At 44.0% G+C, this 14,489-nt stretch overlaps 1 protein-coding gene across 1 annotated transcript in view; it reads right to left on the bottom strand.

The window, feature by feature from the left end:
• The window catches only part of LOC124805440 (myrosinase 1-like), a 53,796-nt gene that overhangs the window by 28,714 nt on the left and 10,593 nt on the right, over nucleotides 1–14,489 (bottom strand). The window contains exons 3-5 of the mRNA XM_047266001.1: nucleotides 13,156–13,290; nucleotides 3,065–3,187; nucleotides 2,802–2,985 (exon numbers count right to left, since the gene is read on the bottom strand). Of these exons, the coding sequence (XP_047121957.1) occupies nucleotides 2,802–2,985; nucleotides 3,065–3,187; nucleotides 13,156–13,290 (442 nt within the window). The remainder of the gene's footprint in view (nucleotides 1–2,801; nucleotides 2,986–3,064; nucleotides 3,188–13,155; nucleotides 13,291–14,489) is intronic.

The raw sequence follows: 14,489 nt of genomic DNA, 5'->3' as shown, positions 1-14,489 counted from the left end.
AGAGGATGAGAGGGATGAACGCCAGCATATTAGATCTTTTGGAAATATGTTTTTTCCTTACGTCTTCCAAACACTTCATGATCTCCTCACAAGTAAACAGTAACTGAAACTAAACTATAGTCTAGGGGAAGAAAGAGACGTAAAACATGATAATACCGTATAGTTTTCGTATGATCGAAGAAAAAATGAATTATTCACAGCGAAACAGATCTTCGTTTTTGTTAGGGATTTGTGGACTGTGTTAACTATCACTTTCTGATGATTCTTGCAAAGAAAATTTCCTTTGGTGGTTCTCCGTATTTGGACTTTTTCAGTGCGGTAGGGTACCTAAATATTTATCGGAGAAGAGTGAAGTGTACAGAGTGGTCTGAATGCAGTGGTGTCCGAATATACAGGGTAGAGAAAAACTGTGTCACGAAATTTTAACCCTGGATAACTGATGCCAGTAGGAATCAAAATTACTGATCTTGTGTAGGTCGACAACGCACCATTTTCAAACTACGTAAACTTGCCACCACGAGCTCCGATTGGCCGTGGGATTGTCCTGTTGCCGTTCGTCGGTTGATGGGCAGCGCTATGGTTGTCGGTTCACACATACAAACGTCAATCGTGCCGTCACTGCCCCAATGTGAGACGCACAAGTATCTTATAGGTCCTGCTGTTTGTCTCCACCTCACGTCAGAGGCATTCACACATAAGCGTCGCTTCAGAGCGTACACACGTCACCTGCGATTTAGTCATACAGTAAGCATGGCGGCACAGTACTTGTTTCAAGGACAACGAGATACGGTTTTTGTTTACGAACTTGCCGAGGGAAATGTGCATGAAGCTCGACGGTTGTATGAGGAACGGTACCCAGCAAGACGCCACCCACACCCACAAACGTTTACAGAAATTCATCGGCGACTTGGCTACACAGGCTCGTTGGCGGGGTATCATGGTGATGTTGGAAGACCTCGAACACGACGGGATGCTGCGTTTGAAGACACTGTTCTCGAGCGTTGTCCAGTGCAACCGACAACAGGGCAATCTCGGGGCCAATTGAAGCGCGTGGCGCCAAGTTTCCGTAGTTTACAAATTTTGCGGTGTGGACCTACACAACATTAGTAATTTTGGTTCCTACTGCCATCCTCTATCCAGGGTTAAAATTTCGTGACACAATTTTTCTCTACCCTGCATATGATTGTAGAAAAGATGAGGTAAGTGGTAGGTTTATCAGAGATGTAAATTTTCTTATTAATTTATGCATATGGAAGATATACACTACTGGCCATTAAAATTGCTACACAACGAAGATGACGTGCTACAGACGTAAAATTTAACCGACATGAAGATGATGCTGTGATATGCAATTGATTAGCTTTTCAGAGCATTCACACAAGGTTGCCGCCGGTGGCGACACCTACAACGTGCTGACATGAGGGAAGTTTCCAACCGATTTCTCATACACAAACTGCAGTTCACCGGCGTTGTCTGGTGAAACGTTGTTGTGATGACTCGTATAAGGAGGAGAAATGCGTACCATCACGTTTCCGACTTCGATAAAGGTCAGATTGTAGACTATCGCGATTGCGGCATATCGTATCGCGACATCGCTCCTCGTGTTGGTCAAGATCCAATGACTGTTAGAATATGGAATCTGTGGGTTCAAGAGGGTAATACGGAACGCCGTGCTGGATCCCAGTGGCCCCGTATCGCTAGCAGTCGAGATGACAGGCATCTTATCGACATGGCTGTAACGGATCGTGCAGCCACGTCTCGATCCCTGAGTCAACAGATGGGGACGTTTGCAAGACAACAACTATCTGCACTAACAGTTCGACGACATTTGTAGCAGCATGGACTATCAGCTCGGAGACCATGGCTGAGATTACCCTTGACGCTGCATTACAGACAGGAGCGCCTGCGATGGTGTACTCAACGATGAACCTGGGTGCACGAATGGCAAAACGTCATGTTTTCGAATGAATCCAGCTTCTGTTTACAGCATCATGACGGTCGCTTCCGTGTTTGGCGACATCCCGGTGAACGCACGTTGGAAGCGTGTATTCGTCATCGCCACACTGGCTTATCACCCGTGATGGTATGGGGTGCCATTGGTTACACGTCTCGGTCACCTCTTGCTCGCATTGACGGCACTTTAAACAGTGAACGCTACATTTCAGATGTGTTACGACCCGTGGCTCTACCCTTCATTCGATGCCTGCGAAATCCTACATTTCTGCAGGATAATGCACGACCGCATCTTGCAGGTCCTGCACGGGCCTTTCTGGACACAGAAATGGTTCGACTGCTGCCCTGGTCAGCACATTCTCCAGATCTTTCACCAATTGAAAACGTCTGGTCAATGGTGGACGAGCAACTGGCTCGTCACAATACGCCAGTCACTACTCTTGATGAACTGTGGTATCGTGTTGAGGATGCATGGACAGCTGTACCTGTACACGCCATCCAAGCTGTGTTTGACTCAATGGCCAGACGTATCAAGGCCGTTATTACGGCCAGAGGTGGTTGTTCTGGGTACTGATTTGTCAGGATCTATGCACCCAAATTGCGTGAAAATGTAATCACATGTCAGTTCTAGTATAATATATTAATCCAATGAATACCCGTTCATCATCTTCATTTCTTCTTGGTGTAGCAATTTTAATGGCTAGTAGTGTATTTGCTCCGTCCTCTGTGGCATACCGTATACTTGTGACGAAAATGGTTGGGTTCTTTATGTACAATTACTAAATGTATAATAATATTAAAATAATACCGATCAATTGGAAACTCAGTACTAGGGACGTTTAACGCACCGTTCTGCGTTGCCCTGTACTGTTCGTCGTAGAGTCGATACACGAGTCCGTGGGCCCTGATCACAGTGTGGGAGGCCAGGTAGTCGCCGATGCCTGACGCATTCTGCGAGGGCGCCTGACCGCCAGAAGAAGCGTAGCCACCGGTGAAGACCTCCGGCTCGTTGAATGTGATCCACCACTTCACCTGAAGAACAACGGCTGTCAGAGGTGTGTCACAACAGGCAGAGAACCGCGTAGGAAACAGTGTAACTGTCGGTACTCACTCTGTCTCCAAAGTTTTCAAACAGCACTCTGGCGTACTCCACGAAGTAGTCGGCGAGGAGCGGGTTTGGCCATCCACCGATGTACTGCAGTGCTTGCGGCAGGTCCCAGTGGTACATCGTCACCTGTACAGCATACACTTTATCATTAAATTTGTATTTCGAAACCCACTCCATATCGTATTCTGACTACCTTCCTCAGTTTTATGTTTAGAGGTTCTTGTTAAATCTGAAATCAGTTTCTTTCTCTACATATATTATATTGACAGACATGAAAAATACATTCAATGGAAATTTCCAAATTAATCGTGTTTCAAGACTTATTGTTGTTCAAATGATAGTAATTTTTGTCTCCTTTAGGATTGACTAAAAAATGTATTGCACCAGCACTGTGTAGACAGTCCCTTCAACTGGACGCTCCCAGAGAAATCAGTCATGTGGGCTGCTGCAGAGACGCGAAAATGGGCCATCTCTTCGCATTTGCCTCACTTCATTACCTGCCACATATTCGCCTACAAAATTCTACGGAATTACTGAGAACTTATCGTGAAAATAGAATTCGCATATAATTATCTACTATGGACTGAGTGGATTGGGCACGGCCGACTTCCTTCCCCATCCTTCCCTAATCCGATGAGACCGATGACCTCGCTGTTTGATCTCTTCCCCCAAACAATCCAATCCTACTGAGTGGATTGCTGCGTTTAAACGCCTGTGTTGTGCTTCTACATCTACATCTACATTTATACTCCGCAAGCCACCCATCGGTGTGTGCAGAGAGCACTCTACGTGCCACTGTCATTACCTCCCTTTCTGTTCCAGTCGTGTATGGTTCGCGGGAAGAACGACTGTCTGAAAGCGTCCGTGCGTGCTCGAATCTCTCTAATTTTATATTCGTGATGCCCTCTGGAGGTATAAGTAGGGGGAAGCAATATATTCGATACCTCATCCAGAAACGCACCCTATCGAAACCTGGACAGCAAGCTACACCGCGATGCAGAGCGCCTCTCTTGCAGAGTCTGCCACTTGAGTTTGCTAAACATCTCCGTAACGCTATCACGCTTACCAAATAACCCTGTGACGAAACGCGCCGCTCTTCTTTGGATCTTCTCTATCTCCTCTGTCAATCCGACCTGGTACGGATCCCACACTGATGAGCAATACTCAAATATACGTCGAACGAGTTATTTGTAAGCCACCTCCTTTGTTGATGGGCTACATTTTCTAAGGACTCTCCCAATGAATCTCAACCTGGCACCCACCTTACCTACAATTAATTTTATATGATCATTCCACTTCAAATCGTTCCGTACGCATACTACCAGATATTTTACAGAAGTAATTGCTACCATTCTTCGTTCCGCTATCATATAATCATACAATAAAGGACCCTTCTTTCTATGTATTCGCAATACATTACATTTGTCTATGTTAAGGGTCAGTTGCCAATCCCTGCTCCAAGTGCCTATCTGCGGCAGATCTTCCTGCATTTCGCTGCAATTTTCTAATGCTGCAACTTCTCTGTATACTACAGCATCATCCGCGAAAAGCTGTATGGAGCTTCCGACACTATCTAATAGGTCATTTATATATATTGTGAAAAGCAATGCGCTCAGTCCGGAACCGCGCGACTGCTACGGTCGCAGGTTCGAATCCTGCCTCGGGCATGGATGTGTGTGATGTCCTTAGGTTAGTTAGGTTTAAGTAGTTCTAAGTTCTAGGGGACTGTTGACCACAGATGTTAAGTCCCATAGTGCTCAGAGCCATTTTTGAAAAGCCATAACGGTCCCCTGTGGCACGCCTCTGAACTTCATTCGTAGAGCGTTTGAGAACTAGGATGCGCCCTTGGTCGTTTATCTGGTTTATATGTACTTAAGTTGTGGTGTCACAGATCTATGACACAAACAAAGGCTAGCCTCTATTGCAAAGATCAACACCATTCGCAATGGTCGAGGTGAACCTACATCTGTTCTTCACTAGTAACAGGAGTTCCACTCCGCTGCAACTTTTTTCCAAATTCTAAAAGCCCTTTGGCCTCACATACGCTGGTGTCCCAAAGTTAAGTATAATCATGAAATCACGAAAATGAAAAGAAAAAAGTAAGCTATCATCCAACATCGCAGTAAATATTAGTATTTGTTTACTTGATCGTTCAGTGTAGGTAAGGAATACATCGTGCTGTGAACAGCGACGTAACCGAAATTTAGGCACAGACAGTGCATGATACCACTCATGCCGCAGTGAGGAGAGTGTAGTCTCTTCGTGAAGCTGACAGGGTAGAATACTCGGCTGCCTGAAAGCAGTGCAGACGCAGTCCGAAGTTCAGTATTCTTGGATATTCCGCACAGTGTCATTTCGAGGCTTTGGCGACGATTTCGAGACGCAGGAGATATTCGTTGTACGCTTGCGCAATGTCGAGCAAGAACAACCACCCTCCAGCAGGACCGATATCTGGCCGTAATTGCCCGGCAGAATTGGAGCACACTTGCAACACAAATGGCTGCAGTGCTTGTAGCTGCCTCAGGACTTGCTGTTTCCCGACGAACTCGGTACCGAAGGCTCAGAACAGCAGGGCTGTTTGCCAGACGTCCGGTCGTGTGCATTTGGCTCACTCCAACACAGAGACGGGCCCGTGTATTGTGGAGTCGCAACGTCAAAATTGGACCGTGAATGGATGGAGGACAGCGCTATTCGCAGATGACTCCCGCTTCAGTTTGCAATATGAGTCTCGTCGCACGTATGTCTGGAGACCACCTGATAGGCGATACAGCTTTAGGAACATAGTGAAAAGAGAACGGTTTGGTGGTGATGGCATCATGGTGTGGGGAGGCATCGTGTTGAATGGGCATACTGAGATGTACAACTTCGCTCGTGGTCGGAGGAATACTGTACACCAGGGCTTAACAACTGGCCGGTTTTGAGCGCGAGTACTCGCGTCTGCTCAGGCACGTGCTCGCGAGCAGGTGCAAGGTGGAGGAGTAGGGAGGGAGGGGAGGGAGGGGAAATGCGCGCGCACGTTTGAATGTGATCTCGCGTTCTTAGCAGATTTAACTAGCCATCTGAATGCTTTGAACATTTTACTACAAGGTAAAGATCTGCTAATCACTCATTTCATAGATCGAATACGAGCTTTTAAAATGAAATTGACACTTTGGGTGAGTCAGCTGGAAACAGGAAACCTAGCTCATTTTCCTAAATTATCATCCATGCAAGATGTTCACAAAGACTGTGAACGTTATTCACGTAGTTTAGTTGATCAGCGCTTTCAAGATCTGACAGCACTAGACAGTGATTTTGATCTGTTCTCTCCATGTTCAGCGAATATTTAAGAGTTTCGTCCTGAGCTGCAACAAGAAATTATTGACCTGCAGTGTGACAGAGAATACAGAGATAAATTTCAGAACAAGAAAAACATTTTGGAATTCTACAGACACTTCCCTCAGGATAGATTTCCTCGTTTGCACAAACTGGCGGCTACAATAATATCAATGTTCGGTTCCACGTATGTTTGTGAACAACTGGTCTCTGCAATGAAATGTAACAAGCCGCGCCTGAGAAACGCATTGTCTGATCGAAATTTAAACTGCACGCTGCGCCTAAAATGCACAAGAACAATTACTCCGAACATAGACGCAATTGTAAAGAGCAAAAAGTACAAGATAACCGAGAATCCCACACTTCAGTGACACCTTTTATTGTGTAACAGTTCACAAATTAATGCGAATGTAGAGGCATACACTAAGCTAATAAAATGATGTGGCATGTGTACATTCTCCTTTATTTGTTTCATTTGTCGCAGTAGTAATTCGTGAGTGATATCCCTGCAGGTGGCCGCGGATTTACATTGACTGGCGGCAGCTGTTGTGTGCCCCACGTGACTCTCCCCACTCTCCGCTCTGGTGTGGTAGTGGGGGTAGCGTGCTCGCGCTGCTCCGTGCTCGCACCTTGCTGCTCTCAGCTTGCTCCGCGAGCACGTATGTTGTGAAGCCCTGCTGTACACGTTCAGAGGTACAAAAATGAAGTGCAGCTACGACATGTTTGCCTTTTGACAGTAGGTCCAGATTTCCTATTTATGGACGTTAATGCCCGCCCACACTGAGTTGCTGCTGGCCAGCGACATCCCTGGATCCGAATACTATAGAAGATGCCTGGGATGCATTCGGCAGGCGGACTGCATCCTATCAGTCTCCACCAAGGACGCTTTCAGACCCCCACACCGCTCTTGCTGGGGAATGGGATCGACTACCGAGGTAACTTTTGAACCATCTCGTACAGAGCATGCCACGTCACTGTGCAGTGTCTAGGGGTAAGCAGGTCCCCTATTAACAGCTTCTATTGTCGTGGAAGAGATTTCCCATTTGTGTCATTTCCTTACAAATGCGTATCTTAACATTCAGATCTTTTCTAACATCGTGTTTCGGGCACTATTGTACGCCACATATCTTGTAATTAAACTGTAGCTTGTTCAATAATCCTTCAGACATCTTGATAACGCAATATGTAGAAATTCTTCCAATCCATCTATGGTATGAATCAGCAAACCAGTGTTAAATAGTACTAGCTGAAAACAGTCTTGTTTTTTTATTTATCAACTACGCGTTTTACCTTATTTGGGCATCTTCAGGCAGACCTTAATTTGATATTTCTTAGGACGATCCATTAGACAGTGTAGCTAAAGGGCATCGTCGAATACATCAGGCCAACATTGCCTTCGTTAACCTCGGTTTTACCGAGACTGTTTTCAACTAATACAATAAAATGCAATATGTCCTCTTTTCGTGATTATGCTTAACTTTCTGACGATATTGTTCATTTCTGGACCAAGTCAAGCGTACCATGTTTATCGTATGCTATAAGTGTATGAGCGCTTCTTGCATTGTTTGGGAGTATCGGTAATGATTTTATTGCGATATCTGATACGTTGCCTATACCAGTAGATGGTGCATTACGAAATGAAGCTTGCGTGGTACACTTGTATATTCACTATTGTGCAACAAGAGGACGAGACAGTTTATTCCAGTCACTCACTTTCCACAACACATAGACTGAAAACGTTCACTGTCAACACTGTAACAGATGCTACCTGAAAGTTAGGTAGCAGAGCGAGTTCCGAATAACATAGCCCAAACGCGAAAACACACTCACGTATTATTTGAAAATACCCGAATGGAAATAACCAGTTACATTTTACATTTGTTAATAGTTAATCACACGTGTGTGGCCAAAGGTATTTACTGTTGTTAATTATTGTACGATGACGTTCAGATTACATTCTTTGGAATTTAATAATTCCAGGCCCCAACACAGCAGGTGTTGTCAGATGTGAATGTTACTGAACTATCAGTTTAATAAGTCATCGTGGCAAAACACTGACACAAGTTATGTACATAAGAACGGAAAAACTGTTAAAAGCCACCTCAAGGAAGATCAGTTTGGGTGCCAGGGAAATACTCAACGCGAAAGAGCCTACGACTTTTCTTAGGAGATAGGTTAAAGAAAAGCAGAAATATGTCTAGACATTTTGTGTACTTAGAGAAAGCTTTTGACAATGTTGGCTAGAATTCTTGTTCGTAATTCTGAAAGTAACAGGGCTAAGATATAGAAAGCAGAAGGTTATATACAACTTGCACAGAAACCAGATAGCAATTATAAGAGTCAAAGTACATGAATGGGAATCAGTGTTGGAGAAGGAGGGGCTGTCGCCTGTCCTGGATGTTATTCATTCAGTATATTGAACAAAAAGTAAAGGATACCAAAGAAAAATCAGGAGGAGAAAGTATAGTTCTGGGAGAATAAATAAAATCTTCGAGGTTTACCGTTGACGATGTAATTCTGTCAGAGTCAGCAGAGGAACTGGAAGAGCAGTTGAACGGAATGGACAGTGTCTTCAAACGTGGCTACAAGATGAAAATTAGTAAAAGCAAAATAATGGTAATGAAATTTAATCAAATTAAATCAGGTGCGCTGGGGAATTTGATTAGGAAATGAAACACTAAAACTAGTATATGAGCTCTGCAGCATGTGCAGTAAAATGACTGATGTTGGCCGAAGTAGAGAACATATAAAATGTAGAATGGTAATGGAAAAGAAAACGTTTCTAAAGAAGAGAAACTTTTTAACATCAAAAATAAATTTCAGTTTCAGCAAATCATTTCTGAAGGCTGGAGTGTAGCCTTGTACAAAACTGAAACATCGATGATAAGCATTTCATACAAGAGGAGAATGGAAGATTATGAAATGTATAGTGATACAGAAGAATGCTGTGGTTTGGGGATGGGGAGAGGGGGGGGGGCTTAAGTCAGGTAACTAATGAAGAGATACTGAATAGAATTGAAGAACTAAGGAATTTGTGGTATATGGCAACTAAACGATGGGATCAGTTGGCAGGGCACATTCTAGTAGACCACGAAATCGTCAGTTTAGTATTGGAGGGGAGAGCATGAGAAAACTATTTCAGAGAGAGTCAAAGAGAGGAGTACAGCAAGCAGATATTCAAATGTATGTGGGTTGCAGCAGTTGTTCGGAGAGGAAGAACCTTGCACAGGATGGAGTAGTGTGGAGAGCTGCATCAAACCACGCTTCAGACTGAAAATCGAAACAACAATAACAAGTTAAGGATATTTTTGCGGCTTCTTACCATCGGTAAAAGCATTGATACACAAGAACCACAGGTAGGTTACCTAACGATACAGAAGTTTCGCAGTGATACGTACACAAATATTTTAATATCACGTTCAGATGTATATAAACACTGTGTGAAAACAATACTTTCCACTCGTTTGCAAGTATAGTACTTCTATAAAAATACTTCTGTCCGATTGTTCCCAGTAATCAAACCACACTGCAATAGAGCATTATTTGAAAATTGACCACTTTTCCCATAGCGGTTTTAACTTTACTTTTCGGCAGTGCTCACCTGGTAGGAAATTCGTTGACTTATCAAATTATGTGGACGATATGTACGTATTCGAATAAAGATTAATGATATTCCTTGAGAGCAGGTAGAGTTACTTACTCTGGGATCTCTTTTGTCGGCTTGTCTGTAGGTGATGGTATTAGAAGCTCCACTACTAAGATTACTGTCTGCACTGACGGCATGCTGTCTCTATAGGGTGAGGGTCAAAGGAAATACTCACAAAGGTGATCTTAGACTCACTTTAAACTATGAGCATGATGAGGACAGCGCGAACAACGTGCTCATCGACTATCGAAGATCGAGGTGAGGCACATTTTGCTTCGATAAATCAGTTTAACTTGACCCAGGCCGAAATTTTAATCTGGGCGACACCCATGGCTCCAAACATTCGATAAAAAAAAATCACCATTTGGCCAGATCTTCACGGCGCGTCCCACGCACATTTTATAGCTCAATTGATAGGAGAAGATCCTTCAAAAAGGCGTTAAACGGTCAGAATTTCGAGGCATAGATAGACGACAAATACACATATTTTCGAAGCCAAATCATACAGATGTTGTCCTACCTATATCTGAATAGTATGCCAGCACTGGATAATGATATTCATCAAACAGCCTAGCAATATATTCATGGAAAGGTCAACGAATGTTACAGAAACGATCTTCCAAATGTATCAACGTTCGGACTTACGGCAGCCAATTTACATCAGGCGAGTATATAAAAGTTACATATATGCCTGCCACATAACAGAGGACACATTAAGGCAGTCCGCAAGAGACCGTCAACTTTTAATGCAATGCGCTCCTAAATTTCCTAGCACTGTCAAATGTCGTCACACATATTAGTCACAAGTGCCAAGATTTATCTAGGTGAAGATTTTACCCCTAACACTAGAGCTGTTTGGTTAAACGTCATAACAGGAACTACCCAAACCTTGCTAAAGCGTACATAAGTAAATTGAACCCCTCACCATTATATGAAGTATGTATTGTTGAACCGAATGTGGTAAACATACACCTACACAAGAATATGATCAACATGAGAACTGCGATAAATTTCGTCAACTATATTTTACCGTCTGAATAGATTTTTGTTTATTGACGGTAAACAATACTAGCAAGTCTCCTCTTTGATGTGTAAATTGGCTACATTTAGTCCGAACATTGACAGATTTCGAAGATAGTTTCTGTAACATTTTTCTTTTTTTCTTGACTCTAAACAATTGTAACGGGTCTACTATGTGATATGTATGTTGATGCATTGAAGCCTAAGTAGAGATTTTGTGATCTGAGTATCAGTCAATGACTAGCTAGCCTCAGGTTTTCACAAGGCTTCTTCCTCTCCCTTCCAATAACATTTAGGCATCGTTCCCAGAATATGTGAAAGCATACTACTCGAATATCGATAGACCATACCATCCAGACGATGTTGTGCAGGAAATGTTGGGGAATTGTAAAAACGAGACCTAAATACTTGCTCTAGACGTAAGTTCACATTTGCTAGAAGAGGTAGATTGTTTTAATTTGCTAGATACAAAGGATAGGCAAAATAATGTAAACACCTGTACTTACTTCGGAATGGCTTACTAATAACGGGTTGGGCCCTCATTTGCCCATAATACAGCTGCGATTCTTCTTGGAGTATTGGCATATAATGATCGTATAGCCTCTAGTGGAATGTTATGCCACTCTTCGATCAGAACCTCTTCTAACTGCTGTTGTGACGAGGGAGACGGAAATCTGCTCCGGAGTCTGCGCTCTGATACTACCCACAAAGGTTCTATAAAGTTCAAGTCCGGGGACTGTGCTGGCCATGGAAGACGCTGCAGTTGTGTTGCATGTTCGTCATATCACAATTATGCTGTTCTGGCAGTGTGGATGGGTACATTATCGTCCGGAAATATGGTATCATTGTTGGGGAGCAACATTTGAATCATAGGGGGAGCAGTAAAATACGATGATATGGCTGCCCACACCATCACACTTCCACCTCCATGCTCAACTGTTCGAATGAAGCAATCAGGATTGTAGGCTTCTTTTGCGTTCTCCAGACGTAATCCCGGCCCGACGTTGTCGCGTCGGACCATATGACGTGTTTCCACTGATCAACCGTCCAGGAGTTATGCTCCTGACACCATGTTTTACGCTTCTTTGCGTTGGTTGTCGTCACTAATGGTTTCGGTTAGCAGCTTGTACACGAATATTCGCTTTATGGAGTTCTTGGCGCACAGTGTCGATAGATACGAGGTGTCGAAGGTGGTTATTGAGCTCTGCAGTCACTTTCGTCGCCGTAGTTTCGTGTTGTTTTGACACAATTCATGTTAGCGTACGATGATCTCGTCAGTTAGTTTTGATTTGCGCCCACTATTACATTTACACGCTGATGTGTTTCCATGTTTTGTGTGGGCTGTTATGACTCTTGAAACATTCAATAAGTTGGCTTCCTTGGTCACTGATGCTCTAGCTAATCGGGCACCGACAATCTACCCTCTTTGGAACTCTGTTAGGTTTTCCATTGCACGTAGACCTCGGCCTCTGAATGCAAATACAAAGTGTGCACTACTCGTAAACAACCTTACTGATGCCAAGTTCATACCGAACACGAGCAGTCCAGAGCGACAAAGACTTATCTGCATTGTTGACTGTCAAACACAACCATCTCATTACTATCACTGTTCACATTATTTTGGCTATCAAATGGCTCTGAGCACTATGGGACTTAACTTCTGAGGTCATCAGTCCCTTAGAAGTACTTAAACCTAACTAACCTAAGGACATCACACACATCATGCCCGAGGCAGGATTCGAACCTGCAACCGTAGCGGTCGCGCGGTTCCAGACTGTAGCGTTTTGGCTATCCCCTGTATGTATGACCAGTGAATTACCAATGGAAGCTGAGAGAACAACGTACGGGGGCAACGACGAAGTAAACAGACTAGCGAGTGGCCCACAGGCGTGGCTGCAGCCAGTATTATTGTCTCTATGCAAGAGGCCGACTATAGCGCTACTTGCAGAACACCGTAACGTGCTGCTGCCTGCCGGCTCGTCCTACAACTATTCACTGAGCCCAGCCACCAACTGGGTCGAGGTATTCTTTCCCCTCCTAACTCTCACATATTCCTGAGGATCTATGCCGGAACTGATGATGACGAACAGGTATATGTATGTGTCACTCTTACCATGGGCTGGATGCCGTTTGCTAGCAGCTCGTCGATGAGGTTGTTGTAGTAGTCGATGCCTGGCTGGTTGATGACGTCAAGGTCTCCAGTGGGCAGGATGCGCGCCCAGGAGATGGAGAAGCGGTACACTTCCGCCTGTTCATAAATGAGGAGAATAACATGAGATACTTTATGAAACTAGTAAGTCTGTTCGTGTGGAAGACAACACTGTAAGAATGTGAGACGAATATCATTAGGATTGTTTAAATTACAAACGACAGATGACACATACAATTGAACAGGAATTGATGGTACACTTTTGTAAATGTAAGATTTCAGCTGAAGGTACGTTTTGTAATTTCTTATTCGACAGGAAGAGATTCCTCAGGAGGATTTTGTTACGAAGCACAAAGGCCTCTCCCATACTAATTTTCCACCCAGCTTTGTTTAATGATACTTTATTTACCGCATTATCTACATCATTTAGGCACAGCTATCGAAATGATATAAACCTACATTCGCAGATGTGGTAAACGTAAAGGGGATACATTCAAGCCACGACACTTTGGGTGACAACGCGAGACGTACCCATGAACAGAAAGTGTCAAAGTTTTAAAAGAAACGCCAGAAAAAATTAAACCGGGTATAAACAATGAATTGAGGAAAGGATACTTGTGGGCCTACTTACACTACCTGATACAAAATACACTACTGGCCATTAAAATTGCTACACCACGAAGATGACGTGCTACAGACGCGAAGTTTAACCGACAGGAAGAAGATGCTGTGATATACAAATGATTAGCTTTTCAGAGCAATCACATAAGGTTGGCGCCAGTGGCGTGGCGACACCCACAACGTGCTGACATGAGGAAAGTTTCCAACCGATTTCTCATACACAAACAGCAGTTGACCGGCGTTGCCTGGTGAAACGTTGTTGTGATGCCTCGCATTGACGGCACTCTGAACAGTGGACGTTACATTTCAGATGTGTTAACGACCCGTGGCTCTACCCTTCATTCGATCCCTGCGAAACCCTACATTTCAGCAGGATAACGCACGTCGGCATGTTTCACGTCCTGCACGGGCCTTTCTGGATACAGAAAATGTTCGACTGCTGCCCTGGCCAGCACATTCTCCAACTCTCACACCAACTGAAAGCGTCTGGTCAATGGTGGCCGAGCAACTGGCTCGTCAGAATACGCCAGTCACTACTCTTGATGAACTGTGGTATCGTGTTGAAGCTGCATGGGCAGCTTACCTGTACACGCCATCCAAGCTCTGTTTGACTCAATGCCCAGGCGTCAGTTCTAGTATAATATATTTGTCCAATGGATACTCGTTTATCATCTGCA

Source organism: Schistocerca piceifrons, chromosome 7 (assembly GCF_021461385.2).
Source record: "Schistocerca piceifrons isolate TAMUIC-IGC-003096 chromosome 7, iqSchPice1.1, whole genome shotgun sequence".
In the NCBI taxonomy this organism is placed as follows: domain Eukaryota; kingdom Metazoa; phylum Arthropoda; class Insecta; order Orthoptera; family Acrididae; genus Schistocerca; species Schistocerca piceifrons.
This window is presented reverse-complemented; position numbering and strand designations above follow the sequence as displayed.